Raw genomic sequence first — 21,874 nt, forward strand, 5'->3', positions numbered from 1 at the left:
CGCCGTTCTCAGCCGCACCGACTGGCTGGGCTCAGGGCTCCTCCGGTCCCTCTGAACTCGGGGTTCCCTCACCTCCTTGGACCCTTCTGTTGTCACGTAGCGGGACAAAAAGCAAGACCGACTCACCCTCTTCTCCCAGGCCTGCCGAGGACTGTCTGGCCCCACCTGAGGCTCGCCCTGCCCTCCGACCCGCTGTCGCCTCCCTGTCTAGGTACGGGATGGAAACTGGGGGGCGAGCCTGGAGGGCCAAGTGGTGGCCTGGAGGAGGAGGGAGGGAGGATAGCTGGAGCGGAGCGAGGGGAAGAGCGGAGAGTCAGAGGAAGACAATTTGCAACGAGCGGCTGTGCGCTGGGATGGGGGCTCCTTCGCCTTCTTTGAAAGGAACGAGCGTCTTCCCGTGACTCTTGCTTGTGACGGTTGCTCTTCCTTGACGCCTCTGACACCGGGCCACCTGGGCCTCGGGGACACTGTGGCTTCCAGCCGGGAGCAGCCGTCTCCAAGCATAGACCCCAAATGGGATACCTAGCTGCAGCCAATAAAGCCCTCCCTCTCGACTGGCCTGCCTGGCACCTTGCAGCAGGCTGGGCCCTGGGGGGCCGTGGGAGGCGCCCCCCCCCCCTTGGAGACCACTATATGGGGCTGGGGGTGGGGCAGGTGTGGTTTGCTCTTAGATATTCTCTGGTCCTGCCTTTACGTGAGGTCTCTGTGCTGGTGGTGCCCGTGCAGGGGCCAGGTGCTGAGGGCTGGGTCTGTTCTCAGTGTTGGGCCTTCCTTAAATATTTATTTTTTGATTTTTAAAGTTTATTTACTTATTTTGAGAGAGAAACACAGCATGTGAGCAGGGGAGGGGCAGAGAGAGAGGGAGACATATAGAGACAATCCCAAGCAGTGGGATTCGAACTCAGGAACCTCAAGACCATGATCTGAGCCGAGATCAAGAGCCGGACGCTTAACTGGCTGGGCCATACGGGCGTCCCTGGGCCTTAAATATTTAAACATCACCCCTTCCTACTCCAGGGTGTCTGCTTCCTGGAGACTGGGCCACGTGAGTCCCCAAGATTTACTGGATAAAGCAAAAGGGCTAACCCCGCACCCCTGCTCGGCCCGGCCCCCCAGTGCTCACAGCAGAGCGCAGCAGCCGAGGGCTGGCCTGGGAGGGCCCTCGTGGAGCCCAAACCCCGGGACGACATACACCAGGGGTCTCTGTGCAAAGCAGGGGTATGCACGGAGGGGAGAGTGTGGATTTTGCCCCCAGATAAATCAGAGTCTGGATCCTGGGCAGTGACTGCCCCTCTGAGCCTCACTTCACCATCTGTAAAACGGGAATCAGGACACCTCTCCCACAGGGATGAATAACTTAGATAGGCAGCGTCTGGGCGTGACGAGCTTTCTGAGGCTCCTGGGCTCTACTGCATGGCCCCCCCCCCCCCCCGCCGCTTCGCCTGCCTTACCTCCAACTGCCCGTTCTCTGCTGCATCGTGGAGAGGGGTCCCACCCCAGGAGTCTGTCATGACGGGGGCACCCATCAGCAGGAGCCGGTCTAGAATGGGTGTGTGGCCGCCTCGAGCTGCAAAGTGGAGGGCTGTGGCCCCCTCGTTATCCCGTGCCGCCAGGCCAATGTCGGTGAACGTGACCTGGGGGAGGTGAGGGAGAGAGACCAGCTGAGCAGGTGACCACTCCCAGGGAGGGTGGTGTCGTCGGGAGGGAGCCCAGCACAGAAGAGGGAGGCCACCTTCCCCCGGAAGCCCTGGGGACAGCCATGTGACCCAGGCTGCTAGGGAAACGCGAGGGGCTCTTCTAGGCAAATTCTGCCTTCCTGGTGGAAGGGGCTGGGGGGTGTGGTGTCTTTTTCTTTTCTCCCTCTTCCTGCCTTGCATGTGCCCGGCTTTCACCATAAAGGAAAGGCCAGGAGAAGAGTAGGGATGCAGCCTGATGGGGCTGGGGGCTGATCCGAAGTCAGTGGCCTTTGCTGCTTCTATGTGGGAGGGACAGCAAGAAGGACATCTAGCCCAGCTGTGGCCTGCAGCCAAGAGCACTGCAGGAAGCCAACAGTGATCTGGGAACAGAGCCCACCCATCGGCCCCAAGGGAGGGGCCGCCCAGCCCTGGAGACAGTGAACCGGGTTAGAGGCTGCAGGCAGACGGGCCAGGAGGCCATCTGGAAAGACCTTTCTGGGCCTCAGGGCCCATGGCCCCGGCTGCTCCTTCCCTGGGATGAGCCCCTGGTGCTCCCTGGGGCTCAGTGGACACTCTTCCCTCCTGCCCACCCTCCCCACCCCCGCTGCTGCCTCCAGCTGCTGCTTCTGCCCCAGCAAAGCCCCATGGCTCAGCTCCGTGAGCTCAGCGCCTGCTTGTGCATGGCTCTATGGCCAGAGATGCCAGGACTCGGGTCAGGAATCCAGGTGTGGGGACAGGCACATTGGTGGCGTCAGAGCCGCAGGAGAGGGCATGTGAGGACAAGTCCACAGGGAGGCTAGGGCCGGGCTGCAGGGCTCTCTCCTGGGAGTGGAGCTGGCTGGAGCAGGAGTAGCTGTGGGAAGGCAGCCCCGCAGGGACACGGCCCGGGGACACGCCTGGGGATACGGCCTGCAGATGCGCCCCTGCTAGGTGCCTCGGGGGCCCAAGAGCCAGCCTGGGAGGCAGAGCGGCAAAGGGAGGCCGGAGGCAAATGCTGGCAGCCTCATAGGCCAAAGCGGGTGGCTGGACTTCATCCCGAGGCCGGGGGAAATCATTTCTTCCTCGTTCATTCATCTGCTACATAAACATCTCCAGAGCCCTTACTATGGCCAGGAATGTGGTCCCTGCCTCCCAAAGGCAAATTTACAGTGTATCAGGTGTTGGTGCCATGGAGGAAAGACAGCAGGACAGCAGCACAGAGGGCTGCGTGGGTGGCGCCACGAACATGGGGGGACCAGGCAGACATGTGGAAGCTGCTCGGGGAGTGAGGCCAGCCTACTGGAGGAAGAGCCGGGAGCCGCGGCCCTGTGGGGAGCAAGGGCAGTTCTGAGCCAGGAAGGGCTCTGTCCTCTCCACCAGCGGCCAGCGCGACCTTCAGACCGGTCACTCCTGGCTCAGAGTCCCTCCGGGGCTCCCAGGTCCCTCAGGAAGGAGCCCCGGTCCTCTCGCTTTCCCCACTCACTCTGCCCCACAAATCAGGCTCCCCCCAGCTTGGACTGAATGCCAGGCCCACCTCCTCCTCGCTCTGGGCGCCGCCCCGTGCCCCGCCCCCCCCCGGGTGGGGCGGCCGCCGGGCCCGCCGCAGGGGGGCCCCCGCCCCCCCCCCCCCCACAACACTCTGAGACTCCACTGGGCCTGTGCAATGAACCCTCGAGGATCCCAGAGACCTCGCCTGGTCTGGTTTCCTGAGGCGGGGGCACATCCTGGAAAAAGGCACCCCTGCCCCAACCTGGGCCACTCTGTTCTGGGGCTCCCGGCTTCCTTCTGGAAGCAGGCCTGAATCGCCCTTCCATGGGTCCAGAAGGGAAGAGACAGGGACTGGCCCAGGACAGTTGGGCCCAGCACACCCCAACAAGTGGCCTAACGGCAGGGCCAGGAACTGCCACCTCCTGGTGCTGGCTTCAGAGCACCTGGGTGTCCCCAACCCCGAGAGCCCCCAGGACTCCTGCGGAAGGGGCCACAGTCCTGCAGGGGACTGCCAGTCAGAGCTGGGGACTCCAGGCGGCACTCCCTGAGTGCACACATGGGGGCCCAGAGCGATGGCCGGGCACATCTGAGCCCCCAACAACCCTGTGTGTCCCCAGCTTTCCTGTGGGCAGACTGAGACCCAGAGAAGTGGAACCCCCGGCCTGGCCAGGCCCTGCTTGCTTGGGGGTGACTCTGCGGCCAGGGAAGGAACGGGTGCCAGCCTTCGGGGACCCCCTCCCGTCCACACCCCCGGCACCCCCTTACCAGCCAGACGACAAGCGAGTAGTGGCCACGGGCGGCAGCAGCGTGCAGCACGCTCATGCCGTCGAGGGCACGCAGGTGCACGTCGGCTCCGCAGTCCTTCACCAGGAACTGGGCCAGGTGCAGGTGGCCCTCCTGGCAGGCCAGGTAGAGCGGGGAGGCACCACTGCGTGTCCGCTGGTTCACGCCACTACGGGGGAAGGTGAGGTGAGAGGGTGTTTGGCGGGGCCTGCAGGAGGCAGGGGGCTGCCCCCAGCCAAAGGCCCAGATCAAGGGGAGGGGAGGCCCAGCACTTGACCAGCCTGTTTGCGCCCAGCCCCACCTCACTGGCCACCTGTAGGGCTGTACAGGCTGTGCACTGCTCAAGGACACCATGGCGCCCCTCCCCCCACCACTGGAATCCTGGAATCCAGCTGTGCGCACTCCCCATCAAGCTGTTAAGCTGTTCACGGTGCTGGGGATTGCTGGGAGGGGGCACGTCTTAGGGGTGAATAGCCTAGTGGGGCCCGCAGCAGGCAGGTCATTGAACCTCCAGAGCCCAGGCCCTGCTCTGCAAGGCGTCCAGGGCCTGGCATCCAAATCCTGGGCCCTGGCATGGATTCTCCAATCCCACTCTGCCTCTGTGTGGCTGCAGGGCCCGATGAGTTCTTGGTCCCTAGTGAAATGCTACAGGGAGGGGCAGTCCCTTTCCCAAGGCCACCCCATCCCCTGGTGACACAGACTTCACCTCTGGCTCCCGTGGCCAGTGCCAGGTGGGAATGTGGACCCTCGGGCGTGAGACATCACGTGCACACTTGTGTGTTTTGATGTGAAATCTCCAGGTTTTCAATGGTAGAAACTACTTTAAAAACGGTGAGTCTAAGAGACACCGTGTGGCTGGCCATGCCCCAGGCGCCCAGAGAGTGTCCGTAGAAGCAAGTCCCCAAGACCTTCCCCGAGGGGTTGGGATCAGAAGGCACAGATCAGCGTTCCACCGCTGAGCTGTGTCAGGCCTTGCAGTGGGACACGCGTGGGCCAGCCGAAGAGCCAGCCATCCCAACAAGAGGCCCCCGAGGAGACGGGCACGGCCAGAGGGAGGCGGCTTCTGGGGAGACAGGCCAGGTCAGGTGTGGGGTGGACATTAAGTCCCACAGCCAGCCAGGACAGCTGCCCTGGGAACAGGCAGTGGGAAGGCCGCGTGCATGGGACCCCTAGATGGCCCGTCACCGTGCCCACGGCATCCTTTATGTGGGGCAAGGACTGGAGAGCACTCACAATGAGGATGGGGACTGTGCTGCCCCCTGCCACACCCAGCTCACCCACCCACCGACTCCGGGCAGCGGGCACAGGGCCACCAAGACGAGACGGGCCGTCCTGGAGGGGTTCCCAGGGTGAGAATGGGGCAATGCGGCAGGATAACCCTGACAGGGACCTCAGTACCCTCCTGAGCGCACTGTTGGGCCTCTGCTCCCTTCCGGTGAGCTGAGGGTCCCCACCTTCCCAGCTGGGGGAACCTAGGACCCGGGGTGGCCCCGAGGCAGAGCCGGGAGCCGCCTGAGCATCACAGGGAGCTTCCTGGCTGTCCCCGCTGCCCCTCCACACGGCAAGAACGCGCCCCAGTCTGCCTGCGCCACCTGTCCTGGCACCTGCACTGCCCTCCGCCTGCAGGATCAACGTTCTTCCCTGCCGCCTGTCCCGCGAGCCTCCTCCGCCCCCACGGCGCAGCCTCCTCAGAGGCCAGCACTCCCCAGTGGCCGCACTGGCGGCGCCCCGGGTCCTCACCTGCCGTGGGCGGCCGCCAGGAGCTTCAGGCAGGTCAGGTCCCCACTGACGGCCGCGTGGTGCAGCGGCAAGGCCCCCTCCAGAGTCTCCAGCGTGGCCGCGTGGCCCTCTCGGAGCAGCCACTGCACCAGCACGGGGTGTGCGAAGCGGGCGGCCAGGTGCAGCGGGGACACCCCCGAGTCGTCTTGGTCCTGCGGGGGCACAGAGGGGCCGTGAGCCGTGGCAGGTCCGGACCCACCCCTGCCGGGCCGCACCCTCCAGCGCCGGAGCCGGCCACTCAGCCCACACTGCGCGCCCGCCAGCCCGCCCGCCCACAGCTCCCGCTCTCCCCCCCTGCTGGCTGGGCCAGCGGACCTGCTCGAGGGAGGAGGCGGGGTGTGGGCTCACGTCCAGGTCTCCCGGGTCCAAACCCGTGACCCCGCTGCACCCCGGCCTCTCTGTACTCGGCTCGCAGCCAGAAGGGCTTCCGCTGGCCCAACTGTGTCCATGTCCGGCTCTGCGGCCTGCTGGTCTGTCCCCTACCCCTGCCGGGCCCCCACCTGCCCCCCCGGGGCCTCACGGCCAGAAGCATTCCCACCACAGGTGCCAGCTCACCCGGTGTGCTGTGCCCCCTGGCACAGAAGTGGGGACCGCCCCTGCCCTGCTGCCTCTCGGGCCGTGGGGAGAGCTGACGGGGACGGCGGTACGGAGGCCGCCGCACACTCAGCTGGGACCAGCGAGACTTCCCTGCCCCGGGACCCAGCGTGACCCCCGGTAGGGTGCCCTCGTGCCCTCTCAGGGCTTGTTCACTGTCCTCCCCGTCCTCCGGCTGCACAAAGGGACACCGGGCGGGCAGGAAAAGGGAGAGGAGGGCTGGAGACCCTTCTTCTTACCATGAGGGCTCTCAGCCCACCGCCCCCCACCACAGGGCTTCTGCTGTCACCCACCAAGGTCCCCAGTTGTACAAGCGGGTGCCCACAGCTCCTGAGCCCGTGTGCCACACCGCACTTCTCTACACACACCTTTCTAGACCCTGTGGGAAACAGGCCCCACGACCAGTCCTGAGGACACTGGCGAGCCCTCCACTGGCAAGGCCAGGCGCTCGGGTATGGAGGCCGGGTGCCCCTGTGTGGAGGCCAGGCTCGCTCATGTGGAGGCCACGTGCCCCAGGGTGGAGGCGGGCATGGGGAGAGAGTGCAGCCACTCTGTGCTGCTGGCCCCAGGGAACACGAGGTGGCTTAGGAGGCGGCCTTGGCTCACGAGGGCTTTGTGCTGGTTTGGGATGAGGCGGCCGTGGGGCAGGGACCGTGGGGCTGGCACGGCGAGTCCCCGAAACAACCCAGGGCCGCGGTGCCCACGGGAGCCCAAAGCTCCAGACTCCCTGGCCCACGGCTCCCGCCTCCCCTGATCCACGCGGACACTGGCCCCAGCCCAGCCGCTGTCCCGCTCACCTGCAGGCCGCAGCCTCCGTCGCGCACCAGCCAGCGCAGCTCGGCCAGGCTGCCCGTGGCCGCGGCATCGTGCACCGGCGTGGCCCCGTTGTGGGCCCGCTGGCTGCCGGGCAGCTCGGCCTGCCGCACCAGGAACTTGACGCAGGCCAGGCGGCCGGCCCGGGCGGCGTGGTGCACCAAGCCGGCCCCCAGGGCATCCACGATGCCCGGGCCCAGGGCACCGGCCTCCAGCAGCCGCTTCAGGGTGGCCAGGTCCCCGTCCTTGGCGGCCGCGAGCGCCCGCTGCCCCTCCATCCTCCGGCCCGACCACCCGGTGGCTCTCGGCGGCTCGCGCACAGGCCGCGGCTTCCTGTTTCAGGCGTGGACGCAGCTCCCAGCTCCGGTTACCGATAAGCGGCACACAGGGCAGATGGGAGGCGGCAGGGGGGTGCGGGGGCGGGGGGCAGGCTGTGGGGACTACCCAAGCCACTCCCACGGTGCCCAGAGCTGCGGTGGGCGGAGGGCCCGGGGCCCAGGGGAAGGGTCCGCACCGGGTCCGGGTCCGGCGGCTACCGTCCCGCGGCTGGACGATGCCCGTTTGTCCCTTGGAACCAGCGCTAAGGAGCTGCGCACCGTCCCTCATCCCGAGATGGACTTCCTGCGTCTGGTGTGTGTTCACAGTTACACGTGTCCCTCCAAGAAGGGGGGAGGCTCCCCAGCATCTGCTTCCTCGGGTCCGGGCAGCAGCCTGAGGCTGTGCTGGCCCAGGGGCGTGGGGGAGAGGCCGCCCGAGAGACTCCGCTCTTCACAGTGGGGCCCTCTCCGGGCCACTTACCAGCACATGAGCTGGAGTCTGCCCGTTCTGGCCACGTCTTCACCCAGGGAGCCGAGGGCCTTCAGCTGGCCTTAGACCTCGGAGGCTCCAGGAACCTCTGCGGTACAGCAGCTTTGCAGAGCCAGCAAGGGGCACAGGGCTCTGACACTGCACAGGAAGGCCTCCCAGGTGAGCGAGGGTCTCGGGGCCCCCGGCTCAGCCCAGTCCCCAGCCGCAGCGACCGAGTCTCCGGGGCTGCAGCTGGGGGTCCGCAGGGCAGTCTGAGCTGCCACGCGTCTTTCCCAGACTGCTCTCTTCACTGGGGCTGGACACCCTTCGTTTCTCGCTGGGCAAGTTGGGGTCACCGAGGCCTCTGCCCAGAGGCAGCAGGACGCTCAACTTTAGTGACCTGTTCCTAAGGGCCCCCAGACACACAACCTCAGGCTGAATTTCTTAAGCTGAAGCCTAATCATATGGTGACAAATTGGGGTCACTGCCCAACCCTCCAACTCCGCCTCCACGGCCGGCTCAGACACGCCATGAACCCCAGAGAAAACACCTGCTAGAGAAACCACAAAACGCCTCACACATGCACTGAAATATTTTATTAGTTCACCTAATTTCTGACAACTGTGGCCTCAATGTCATCACGTAGCTCTTTACACCTTAAAGCCACACGTGACAAGCGTTTATTCAATTAAAAAATCACTCTTGTGTTAAGTGTCTCCAGGAGCCTGAGCGCTGAGGCGTACCAGGACGCCACAGAGCACTTGTGACAATAAAAGAATCCTTCCGTGGATGAGATTATGATGCGGGCGGAGCCAGGGCCAGACTGACTCTCACTGCTCAGGAATGACCCCAAGCCCAGTCGTGCCCATGTCCGAGCTGAAGCCCTGAGTAATTGACCAAAAGGAAAAGACTGCGGGGCCTGAGGGCTGTGTGCAGGGAGGTGTGGGGGGGAGGTGCAGGGAGGGGCGCAGTGGCCGGAGGGCTGAGGGACAGGCGGGATGGGGAAGCAGGAGGACGCGGAGCAGGGAGTGGGGCCTGACTTTCGGGGGGCCCCCACCTGTCGAGCAAGGGCTTGCAGAGGGCCCTGGGCACGAGGGGAGGGCACACAGACGATTGCTGTGTAAACACGTAGGGGAGGCCGTGACTGCAGCAAAAATCAGGTTGCCTATTCTCATGATACGACCGACAATCGCTTGTAGATACTAGGATCTGTCTTCTGGATAAAAACGGCTCACCCCACTTCCCACGGGGGAGCACGTGGCCGAAACGTCTCCACCTCAATCGAGGCCACTGGGCAGCAGTGACGGTGACAGTCCCGCACAGGCATCTGTGTCCTGGGCCTGTGAGCACCTGTGGCGTCTGCCTGACCCGAGGACAGGGGAGGAGGCCTGAAGGCCTCACGCGCACGCATGCAGGTGCACACACACGCGCACACGCACACACACGCACGCACAGTCCAGTCGCTGTGTCAGACTCTCCGGGACAAAGTGAAGACTTGCACGGATTAAGATGGGAGCCGTCTGCATTGTGCCCACAAAGGGCTTCCTATGAGGCGCCCCTGGCGCCAGGCGGGCCCTCCAGCCGGGCCACGGCCTGCTTCAGGTCCTGCACGACGAGGTCCACCTCGGCCCTGGTGGTGCTGCGGCCCACGCTGAGCCGGAGCGCGTTCCTGGCCACGTCGAAGGGGATGCCGCAGCTCAGCAACACTGGGGATGGCCTGGGGGTGGGGGTGGGGGTGGGGAGAGCTGGCGTCAGCCGCTGGAGGAGAGGCTCTCCTGTGCTCCTGGGGGCTCGGGGAGGGACCCTGCCCCTTCTGCTCCCAGCCGGCTCCCCGACTTGGGGCTGCATAGACCTGCTCCCTTCTCTGCCAAGCACCTCCGGGCCCACCGCTGGTGCTCGGGCTCCACACGGCCCATCGGCCCCAGGGTAGGCGGGCACCAAGACAGCCCAAGCACCTGGGACACAGGGCTTCTCATCCTCGAGGAGAGTGACAGGTCTCTGGGGAGACACGCGGCTGCACCGAGAGGCGAGAGGCGGGGGTTGTGTTTTCCACAGCCCCCAGCGCCAGGCCCTGGCACACGGGGCCCCACCAGCGTTTTCAGAGTTTAGACACCACTCGTAGGGCGGCTCCGGAGCCCTTCGCTCCGGAGGGTTCACCGTTCGGGGCCCATGGGCCTCCCACACGCACAGTCCCGGGAGTCCCTGTCACATACGGTGCCCTGAAAACCGTCCAGATGAACACCCCTCGTGCACAGGGCTATGTGGAAGGGGTGACTTCCATCGCCCCTGGTCACCAAGGGTCCATGCAGGTGAGAGGTGACACAGCTCACGGCTCTTGGCTCCTGGCCCTCCCCTGGCTGGGTGGCGTCACTTCCTGTTCCCGAAGGGCACGGCCAGGGGGCAGTGAGCAGCTGCCTCCACCCCTCCCCCTCCTACCCTCGCAGGGGCCACCCTGGACACATGACCCTTACCTGCTGTGCTGTCGGCCCCTCCTCATCCTCCTCACTCCCCTCCCCCTCATCTTGGGGCTATCTCAGTTTCCTCATCTGGGGAATGGGCCGCTCGGATCCTTTCCTGAGGGCTGTGGGGAGCACCCTGAACCACGACTATGGGAGCACTTGGTAAGGGGCAGCTCCCTGCGCCCCCCTTCTGCACTCCACACCGGCCGGCCTCACTGCTCCTGACATTCACTCTGGCTGCCACATGCCGGCCCCTGGCCCCACCTGCCCTCATGCAGTGCCCCCTGCAGGGCTCTGAGGCCGCCAGGAGGCCCTGTCATCCCCACGCAGCCCTCAGGAGAGCTCTGGCCTGCCGCGCTCAAGCTCACATGCGTAGCCACAGACTCTGTGACACCCCGCTGCTGACCACGGCTCTGCTCTGTCTCTCCAGCACTGCGCCCGCCTCTGCGGCCCAACCCCCCACCCCCACTCACGGCAAGTGGGAAGCCGAACCCCTGCTCCTCCTCCACCGGGGTCCGGCCACTGCCGCCGATGCCCGGGCCCCACAGTTGTCTCCTCCTGCCTCAGCCATGGCTGCCTGCCTGGGCCTGCTGTCCTGTAATCCCCCTGCACCAGACAGGTGTCCACAGGCCTGTCTCAACCCTTCAGAAGACCCCCACTTTCTGAGGACGAAGGGAGCTCCTGCGGCCTGCCCTGCCCCTTCCTTCCCTCGCGACCTCCCTTAGGCTGCAGTTTCCCCTCCTCCCCTTGGCCCTGCGGCGTCTGGCCACTTTTTGTGTCCCCGTTGGCTGCGCAGCTCTGGAAACCCCAGGCCCAGTGGCCTGTCCTGGCTGCTGGATGCGCCCTGGACACCGCGGCCCAGCACCGGAGCACTTACCGATCTACCTGGTCCGAGTGGCAGGCGGCCCCCACACTGGCCAGCAGCGTCCTGCACTGTGCCAACAGCACACGGCCTGCGGAGACACGGCACGCGGCTCTGAGACGGATGGTGCAGGTGGGCCCCACCTGTCCACCTCTTCTCGGCCCTCCTGCCACGTTTTGAGGCCACCCCCCTCAGGCCACCTGGGGGGGCGGGGTGGTTCCAGGGCACAAGACCCTCTCATCCTAGGTGACCGGGCAGCAAAACCCAGAGAAAATGGCTCCTCTCGAACACGATGCTGCCTCATAAAACTGCCCTCGAAACGTTACTTCCGATCAAGTGCCCAGGAAGGATGCTCAGAATTCTCAGCAGCTGCCTTCCTTAATAGTAACACTTCCCGGTAGTAACACTTCAACGTAACATCTGTGTTTTCTGGAGGTGGAGCCACCCAGGGGGGTGGCTTTATTAAGGAAGGCACCTCCTTTTCTTTTGTAAGCACAGGGATTAAAATAATAAATCTACTGACTTAATTAAAAAAACAATCTCGGGCGCCTGGGGGGCTCAGTCGGTTGAGCGTCTGACTTCAGCTCAGGTCATGATCTTGCAATCTCTGAGTCTGAGCCCCGTATCAGGCTCTGCACTGACAGCTCGGAGCCTGGAGCCTGCTTCGGATTCTGTGTCTCCCCCTCTCTCTGCCCCTCCCCTGCTCATGCTCTCTCCGTCTCAAAAATAAACAACAACAAAAAAATCTGTCTCATTTAAATTAACATAGGTCATCACTGAATACAGTACATCTGCCCCCCAAAAATGGGGAAGGTGACAGGAACTTTCTTTCCCACAGCAAGGCGAGCCGGAGAGGCAGCCAACAGCCTAAGCTCCTTCGCAGCGAAAAAGCATCCAGCCCAGGTTCCCATCCGCTGTGGTCACGGCTGTGCCCCCCGCCCCCCTACATAGTGCAGCCACCCCCCTACATGGTGCAGAAGGGCTGCACTCCTCCCTGCAACCACCTCCTCCCTACACAGTCAGGACTGCTCTGCAGAGAGGCTCCCCTGTGCTGGGAAACAAGGCAGGTCAGCGCCCTGGAACTGGCCTCAGGGCACTGGGGGAGCCAGGCCTGATTTTCATCCCTGGGTTTCCAGGGGGCAACCACCTCCTCCCTACACAGTCAGGACTGCTCTGCAGAAAGGCTCCCCTGTGCTGGGAAACAAGGCAGGTCAGCGCCCTGGAACTGGCCTCAGGGCACTGGGGGAGCCAGGCCTGATTTTCATCCCTGGGTTTCCAGCAGGAGACCTGTCATCGCAGGAACGAACGAACCCCACAGACGTGCATTTCGTCCTGACTCTGGGCCAAATTTTAAAGCTGACCCCTCTCCTCTCCCTTATCCTCATAAGATATTGTGTCAAACCTGCTGACAGAAATGGACAAGCGGATCTAAAGCCTAGTCCCTGTCACCTCATTCCCCATCAGCTTGGGGCAGGCGCTTCGCCCAGGGTGCCACCTGCCCAGAGCAGTGAGCCCAGGCAGGGAGAGCAGGAAGCAGTGCACAGGGGCCCAGCCTCCTGGGGTCAGCAAGGCTGCGCTGCTCCCGGTGCCCCCACCACCCCACGCGGGACCTACAGACCCTGCTCACCTTGGAGCTGGGGTCCCCGGATGGAAAAGTTGCAGGTGTTGGGAAGTCGCTCAGTCCCTGGAAAGCGGCTGTTCAGATGGATTCTCTGCTTGTCAAATTCAGCCTGAAAAATCAATGGGGTGTTCAAGGGCGGTTTCAAAGCCCCTCCCCCCACCCCCATCAACGGTTTGACCTTGAGCCTTTTCTGGAAGACAAAATCCCAACCTCGTCACATAAAATAAGAATTTCATCAATAAGCAGCGACCCATAATAGTTACGGAAACTGGTAAGCAAAGTTAACAAGGTCAAAAATTCTGAATACGGTGGCTCTTCCCCGTGCAACCCCCAGATACACTAGTTCTGTGGCATTTCCCACACGCGGCGGCCGAGACCGGCCCACAGGCCTAGAGCCCATGCGGGGGGGGGGGGGGGGGGGGGGGGCGGGGGTGGTCGCCCCACCCCCCCCCCCCCTGGGCCCCAAGCCCCCCCCCCCGCCCGGCCCCCGGGGGGGGGGGGGGGGGGGGGCCGGACTCGGGCTTCTGTCCTCCAACCTCCCCCCTGATTGTCCTCAAAGCCCCCTGACCCGGTCAACCCCTGCCCTGTCTGCTGCCTGGGTGGCACCGACCTCCACCCTGACGGTCAACCGGGTAAAGATGGGGCTGACCGCATGCCCCGCCCCCGCGGATCCCGGGCTCACAGCCCCGCCCCCGCGGATCCCGGGCTCACAGCCCCGCCCCCCACCCCGTCCCGCGGATCCCGGGGTTCACCAGCAGCCTCTCCTCCAGGTAGTCGCGAACGTCTCTCATGTGGGCCTCGTAAGCCTCCCAGTTCTTGGTCACCAGCTCCGCAGCCTGGGGACACAGGAACAGCAGAGGGAAAAAGTATGCTCAGTTGTCCTAGAACAAAGGAGAATAAAGCAGCCTTCAAGAGTGGAGGTGAGATTTACTGATAACAGAGAAGTGACATTTCCTCACAGTGCTCATTTTCTGCAACATCAGGAATAGATCATGTTTACTGAGTGCGACCGTGTGCCAGGGGCCAGGATACGTGCTTCGGAAGTTATCTTCACCCGTTCAACAGGAATTTACTTTATCAGGCCCTGCCTGACACCTCCCGGCACCAGAGATCCTGCCGGTTCCAGCAGCTCCGTTCCAGAGACGAGGACAGCATCATGCAGACGGGGGCAGGGGGGTGGGGGTGGTTGTGCACAGAGTGAGGGTGTTCACGGCCACGGCAGAGGGAGAGGGAGGGGCAGGTGTGTTCCCAGCACAGAGTGACGGAGGGGGACAAGGCCGGGGCGCCCAGGACAGACAGGATCAGGAGCTAAGTGCAGACTACAGATGGGGATGACCCGGTCCAGCCGGGTAGGCCCTGGAGACGCACAGGCCGCAGACCTCAGTATATTGGGGAGACAGGACGCAGGACTCACTGGCTGCTCATCAGGTGCAGGGGACGAGGACCAGGCAGGACAAGGCATCTCCTAGATTTCTCCAATGAGGTGCTGGATGGCGGCAGGCACCATGGAGAGGGAGGGGAGCCAGGGAGGAGACGCCTGTGCCCGCCCAGCGGGAATGCCAAGTAAGCAATGGGGGATGTGGGTCTCTCAGGAGAAAGGTCAGGACCTGCCGTGAGATGCCACGTTCAAAGCCCTGAGCACAGGCTGGTGGTGGAGCTGCAGGACAGGGGGAGAGCCCCGAGGGCGATGTTAGTTGTGGAGAGGAGGCTGGGGGGGCATCAGGAGGTTGGCCGGCAGGCCGCATGGCGGTGGGAAGGCTGGGGAGGAGGCTGCAGGGCGGCCGGAAAGGCAGTCTGGAAAGCTGGGAACATTCTAGTGGAGAGGCACAGGAGGAGGTGCACGGAGGACACAGGCAGGAGGGGCGGTTCCTCGGGAAGCGCACAGGAAGGGAGGGGAGCTGGGAGGACACCCAGACCGGCCTGGGAGTCATCTCCGGGGAGTGGGGCCCGGGCTGGGAAAGGGGGGACAGTCAGAGAATGCGGGCGAAGGTGCAGCTGCAGCAGGGAGCTGAGGTGCCAGCATATGGGATCTCCTGCTGCAAACGCCACCCTGGAAGGACAACCAGGGGGTTGCCGGGGCGGCCCGGGGGCCCAGCAAACCTGTGGGCCTGACCTTTGGTCTCTGCTGTGAAGACATGACTATATTTCTCATATCAGCAGAGGCTTGAGGAAAGAGCTTTTCGCTTTCAATGCTAAGCACGTGCAACCCACTCTACAGAACTCAAAAAGTATACTTCCGGGATGATGAATATAATTTGAGGCTTTTTCTAACATCAGTCCATTTATTGGGCTCACGAACATGATCTCTCCCAAAGTCCTGGGGAAATAGATCATGAGATGATGGAAAAAAATAGGTCTCAGTGCCTGGGTCCCGGCACAGAGCTCCTGAGACCCCTGTAATTTCCTAAGTGATAAGAGCTAGGAGCACCTCTTGTTCTAGTATTTAGACTTCGGTTCTTGACACAGTGTTCCTAAACCCCTCGGGATTTCCCAGGAGATACGAGTATCTTTTATTCTAACGTGGAGACTCCGGGTGGGCTCTGGGAGGGCACGGGTCACTGAATCATTAGAGGCTTGGAATTTTCACCCCGCTACCACATTCTCCGGAGGGGGTGGGGGGGCGCTAAACATGGAGTGAAGGACTGATCAGAGCCTCCACAAAAATCCCAATAGCGTGGGTCTAGAGAGCTTCTGGGTTGCTGAACACATGCAGGTGCTGCTGGGATAGCACCTCCCCCACACCTTGCCCTGCGCGTCTCTTCTGTCCGGATGTCTGTCTCCTTTATCACATCCTTTCACACTCAACGAATCATCTAGTGAGCAAAGTGTTTCTGTAACTTCCGTGAGCCGTTCTGGAAAACTAACTGAACCCGAGGAGGGGGTCACGGGAACCTCAGATCTATAGCTGGCTGCTGGGACAACTGGCGTGTGACGTGGGGCTGGTGGGGGCAGTCGTGGGGGCCTGAGCACTTGGCCTGCGGGGTCTGACGCCATCTCCAGGTAGACAGTGTTAGAGTTGAGTTAAACTGTAGGACACCCAGCTGGTGCCCCAGAATTGTCCCGTGGAAGCCTCCCCCCCTGCACCACATCAGGTGTCGGGGTGTTGTGCATGGGGGAGTAAAGGGGACACCCCTGGAGCAAGACTCAGGTTTTCCTACACATGAGACAAAGCACCCGCTTCACCTGTCCAAGCTCAGCAAGGCTTACCTTCCCAAGGCCGGCAATCATTGGGGTGTTCTCTGTCCTGTAAGAGACAAGGGATTCATTCAATCCTATTTCCATGCAAAGCAACTAGCAAGTGTCCCAGGAAGGAATCCTGTCTGCAGAAGTCATGAATTAAAATAAAAACAAAATTACACCAACATTTTTCCTAGACATGTGCCATGTGGCTGCCTCAGTGGCAGCCGTAGGCCCCCAAACCCTCCATGTGGACACTCCCAGTCCAGTCCCAGTTGACACGGCCCATCTTGGGCAATATTATGTTGGGTGTCCGCAGTGACCATTCTGTCTGGATCCTCTTCCCACCCAGGAAAGACCCCTCCTCCAACTGCAGACCCCAGGGCCTGCCTCTTTGGGCCTCCCTGTCGAACCAGGCAGGGGTCCAAAGACCTCAGCTCAACACTGCTCCCTTCAGCTGAAGCTTCTCAACTATCATACGGGACGAATCCTTTGTTATTAGAGATTGTGTGTGTGCAGGAGAGGGACAGGAGGGCCCCTGCAGGCGGGTGGCTCTCGCTCAGATCTAACAAGCTAAAAGCAGAACTCTTCGCTCTATTTTCATTAACTTATTAATTTTCTTAATTTTAAGTTTTGGCTACACAAAGTTTTCGTAAACATTTGGGGCTGGCGGCTGCTTGCTGCCCAGGAGATAAGGGGACAAGTGAACTCGAAGCGCAGGGTAGTACAGGTAACGTGACCCTGCTGAGCTTCCTTTGACAAGTTTATTGGTCAGTTGTGTCCCCGGAGACAGGCTCTGACACCTGGGGAAGGTCCGGGACATTCCCTCTTTAGACCTCACCCCACTCACCTGTAGGGCTCGTCCAGACCAAGAGCACCTCTCAGAGGCCTACCACCTGTGACTGCCTGGGCAGGGGCTGCCCACGTGGAAGAGTCAGGACCCCGTGTAGAACCTGGAGCCTTCCCTCCCTCGGGGCGTTCGGGTAGCCCTCTACCCTCCATCTAGAGCAACGCAAACCCTGCTTCCTCCTCCCTGTCCACCTACTGAGCTTCCAGAACACCTGACGTTCTGCCCTTTTTTTTTAAACTTTTTTTTTTTTTAAGAGAATGTAGAGTCAGATGTGGTTATAAGAAATACTACAGAGGCATTCTGTCACTCAGCTTTGCCCTAATAACACTATAGCACAAGATCACAACCCGGATACGGATAAGATACAGAACATTTCTGCCACAAAGGTCCCCCCGTTGGCCTTTTATAACCAGACCAGCCTCCCTGCAGCCCCACTGCTTCCTTAACTCCTGGCAACTGCTAATCTGTCCGCCACCTCTAATTTTGTCGTTTTCAGAATGTTCTATAAATGGAATTAGAGAGCTATACCTTTGGGGCATTGGCTTTTTTCATACACCATAATTCGCCGGAGATTCTGGGCTGTCGTGTGTATCAAGAGTGAATTCTTTCTCGTTACTGGGTAGCGTCCACGGTACAGATGTGCCACAGCCTTTTAGGCCACTCACTCATTAATGGACATCTGGGTTGTTTGCACTTTGGGGCTATTATAAATAAAGCCGCTATACACACTCGTGTACAGATTTTTGTGTAAATACAAGTGTTCATTCTCTGGGATGAATGTCCAGGAGTGAAATTCCTAGGTTGTATGATGGGTGCATATTTAATTTTAAAAGAAACTGCCAGGCTGTTTTCCAGAGCGGGTGGACCACTTCAAACTCCCATCAGCCGTGTATGAGTGATGCCGTGTCTCTGTACTCTCAGCACTCGGTGTTGTCACAGGGTTTTGTTTTAGTCATGCTGATAGGTGTCGGATGATGCTCACTGAAGTTTTCTTTTGCATTTCCGTAATAGCTAATGATGTTGATTATCATTTCATGTGCTTCTTTGCTGTCTGTGTATCTTCTTTAGTGAAATGCCTGTTTATGTCTTTCGCCCATTTTTTGACTGAATTGTTTGGGATTTGGGGCTGTTGAATTTTGAGTGTTTTTTATATATACTAGATACTAATCCTTTGTTGAAGCCATCATTTGAGAACCTATTCTCCCAGTGCACAGCTTGTCTTTTCATCCTCTTAACAAAGTCTTTTGCAGGGTGAAAGTTTTAAATCTTGATGAAGTTCAGTTTATCAATTTTCCTTTTTATGGATACTTTTGGTATCAAGTCTAAGATCTCTTTGCTGAGCCCTAGAGCCTGAAGATGTTCTCCTGTTTTTGTTTTCTAAAAGTTTTATAGTTTTATGTTTTACATTAAGTTCATCATGTATCTTGAGTTAATATTTTATAAGATGTGAGACTTAGATGGAGGGTGGTTTCCTGACCAAGGATGTCTAATTGGTCTAGCACCATCTGTTGAAAGAGAATCTTTCCTCCACTGAATTACGTTTGTATCTTTGTCAAAAATCATTTCGGCATATTTCTGATTGTATCTATTCTGTTCCATTGGTTTACTTGCTGGGTTTTTGTCAGAGACTGGACTAAACATTTACCAGTTTGGGGAGAATTGACATCTTTATATACTGAGTCTTTTGATCCATGAACAGAGTATATCTCTCCACTTACCTAGATCTTTGCTCTCTTTTATCCACATCGTGTAGTTATTGGCTTACAAGTCCTGTACGCATTTTGTTAGCTTTCTATTTTTGAGTAATTATAAACGGTATTGTATTTTTTAATTTTGTTGTTCATATGTTCATTACCAATGTACAAAAATATGGTTGATTTTTGTATGTTTGTATTGTAACCTGTGATCTTGCTGAATTCACTTATCAGTCTTAGGCGTTTTCTTATATACTTCTTGGGATTTTCTACAGAGACTATAAATAGGGACAGTTTTACCTCTTCCTTTCCAATCTGTATCCCTCATATTTCCTTTTCTTGCCTTCTGCACTGACTAGAACTTCCAGAACTGTTGAAAAAGAGGTAAGCGTGGACATCCCCAGATTGTTCCTGATCATAGGGGTAAAACATTCAGGCTTTGACTACTGAGTATGATGTTAGTTGTAGATTTTCTTGTAAATGCCCTTTTCAAACTGAAGAAGTTCTCTGGTCATATCATTGTGAGACTTCTTAATGAATAAATGTTGAATTTTGTTAAATGCTTTTTCTACATTAAATGATGTTATTTTTCTTCTTTACTATGCTATATTGCATAGATTGATTTTTGAATACTGAACCAGCCTTGAATTCCTGGAACAAACTCCATTTTATCGTGGTGTGTGTATTATTTTTATATATTGCTGAATTCCATTTGCTAATATTTTGTTCAAGATTTCTGCATCTGAATTCATGAGGGATATCTGGTCCATAGTTTTATTTTATTTATTTATTTAAAAAAATTTTTTTTCCAACGTTTTTATTTATTTTTGGGACAGAGAGAGACAGAGCATGAACGGGGGAGGGGCAGAGAGAGAGGGAGACACAGAATCGGAAACAGGCTCCAGGCTCTGAGCCATCAGCCCAGAGCCTGACGCGGGGCTCGAACTCACGGACCGCGAGATCGTGACCTGGCTGAAGTTGGACGCTTAACCGACTGCGCCACCCAGGCGCCCCCATAGTTTTATTTTTTTATACCACCTTTGTCTGGTTTGGGTATAAATTCATAAAACGAATTGGGGAAATGTTCCTTCCTCCACTTTTCTAGAAGAGACTGCATAGAAATGGTGTTAATTCATTAAATGTTTGGCAGAATTCTCTCATGAAACTATCTGGCCCTGGAGATTTATTTTTAGAGGGATTTAAAGTTACAAAATGGGGGCGCCTGGGTGGCTCAGTTGGTTGAGCGTCCGACTTCAGCTCAGGTCATGATCTCACGGCTCGTGGGTTCAAGCCCCACATCAGGCTCTGCGCTGACAGCTCAAAGCCTGGAGCCTGCTTTGGATTCTGTGTCTCCCTCTCTCTCTGCCCCTAACCCACTTGCATTCTGTCTCTGTCTCTCTCAAAAATAAACATTAAAAAAATTTTTTTTTAATTACAAAATGAATCTCCTTTTCCTAATAATTATAAAGCTATTTAAATGATCTACTCTCATATTAAGTGAATTGTAGTAGTTTTTTTTTTTTTAAATTTTAAAAAATGTTTTATTTTTGGGAGACACAGACACACAGCATGAGTGGGGGAGGGGCAGAGAGAGAGGGAGACACAGAATCCAAAGCAGGCTCCAGGCTCTGAGCCATCAGCACAGATGTGGGGCTCAAACACAAGAACTGTGAGACCATGATCCAAGCCACAGTCAGATGCTTAACTGACTGAACCACCAGGTGCCTCAGTTCTTCAAATTTATTGAGGTTTGTTTAATGGCACAGAACATAGTCTATCTTAGTATATATCCTATGGCACTTGTAAAGAATGTATATTTTGCTGCTGTTGGATGAAGTGTTCTAAACACTTCAATCGGTTGGTTGTTGGGTATGACTGAGTTCTTCCATATCCTGGCTGACTTTTGTCTGGTTGTTGTATCCGTTGTTGACAGAAGGATGTTGACGTCTCCAAGTGCAATTGTGGGTTGACTATTTCTCTTTTCATTCAGTTCAATCTGTTTTTGCCTCACACTATTTTGCAGCTCTATCGTGCAGTGCATTGACATTTAGGATTGCTAGGACTTCTTGGTGGACTAACTCTTTAATCATTATGTAATGTCCCCTCTGTGTCTCTGGTAATTTTCTCTGCTCTAGAGTCTCCTTATCTAATGTTATATAGCCATTCCTGCTTTCCTTTGATTAAGGTTTGTCTGATACATATTTTTCCATTTTTTTAATTTTCAGCCATCAGTATATGTGAAGTGAGTTTCTTAAAGATAGCATATATACTTGACCCTTGAACAACACAGGTTTGAACACTATGCGTCCACTTTTATGCAGGTTTTTTATAGTACTATAAATGTATTTTCTCCTCATAATTTTTGCCATATTTTCTTTTTGCTAGCATACTGTATTGTGGAGAATATACTGTATAATACGTGTGACATACAAAATATGCATTGACTGCTTATGTTGTCAGTAAGACTTCTAGTCAACAGTAGGCTATTAGCCGTTAAGTTTGGGGGGAATTTAAAAAGTTACATGCAGATTTTCAACTGTGCAGGGGTTGGCACCACTAACCCCTGTGTTGTTTGTTCAAGGCTCAACTATAGTTAGGTCAATTTTTTAAAAAATTCACTCTGCCAAGCTCTGTCTTTTAATTGCTACATTTAGATCACTTACATTTAATGTAATTAACATGTTAGGGCTTAGGTCTGCCATTAAAATTTTTTTTCTGTTTATTCTGTTTTTTTATTTCTCTGTTTTCTTTTTCCTACCTCCCTGTGGGTTATTTGAACATTTTTGAGATGTTCCCGTGAGTAGAACCTTACTTCCATTTACATCCTTTTAGCCCTCCCCCATTTATAATTATCCTAAATATTTCTTCCACATATATTTTGAACCACATTAGACAGGGCTATCATTTTTGCTTCAGCCATCAAATATAATCAAGAAAACTCAAGAGGAAAGCCTATTTTATTTACCCATAACATGCTTCGTTCCCTTCCCTTTCCTCCCTTCCTTTCTGATGTTCCAAGTTTCCTTTTTTTTTTTTTTACTATTTCCTTTCTGTTTAAAGAACTCCCTTTTGTCATTTTTAGCACTGGTCTTCAGAGGACAAATTCCGCTAGCTTTCCTTTACTTGAGAAGGTCTTGCTTTCCCCTTTGTTCCTGAAGGGTATTTCTGCGTGTATAGGATTCTGGCTTGACAGTGCTTTTGCAACATATTGCATCACTTCCTTCTGGCCCCCCGGGGTTTCTGATGAGAAATACACTGCCATTTGAATTACTTTTACTCTATAGGAAAGGTGTCATTTTTTTTTTCCTCTAGC

The 21,874-nt window shown here is 57.4% G+C and overlaps 1 protein-coding gene across 3 annotated transcripts in view; it reads right to left on the reverse strand.

Annotated features, from left to right (window-relative positions):
• Positions 1 to 8,472: 8,472 nt before the first annotated feature.
• SCLY (selenocysteine lyase) overlaps positions 8,473 to 21,874 on the reverse strand; it is a 33,094-nt gene continuing 19,692 nt past the window's right edge. For all 3 annotated transcript variants that reach the window (XM_040450501.1, XM_040450499.1, XM_040450500.1), the window contains 5 exons: positions 16,048 to 16,084; positions 13,593 to 13,676; positions 12,847 to 12,949; positions 11,235 to 11,310; positions 8,473 to 9,615 (listed from right to left, as the gene is read on the reverse strand). In XM_040450501.1, the coding sequence (XP_040306435.1) occupies positions 9,444 to 9,615; positions 11,235 to 11,310; positions 12,847 to 12,949; positions 13,593 to 13,676; positions 16,048 to 16,084 (472 nt within the window). In that variant the 3' untranslated portion in view covers positions 8,473 to 9,443. The remainder of the gene's footprint in view (positions 9,616 to 11,234; positions 11,311 to 12,846; positions 12,950 to 13,592; positions 13,677 to 16,047; positions 16,085 to 21,874) is intronic.

This window comes from Herpailurus yagouaroundi, unplaced genomic scaffold (assembly GCF_014898765.1).
Source record: "Herpailurus yagouaroundi ecotype Mexico unplaced genomic scaffold, PumYag 202, whole genome shotgun sequence".
Classification (NCBI taxonomy): domain Eukaryota; kingdom Metazoa; phylum Chordata; class Mammalia; order Carnivora; family Felidae; genus Herpailurus; species Herpailurus yagouaroundi.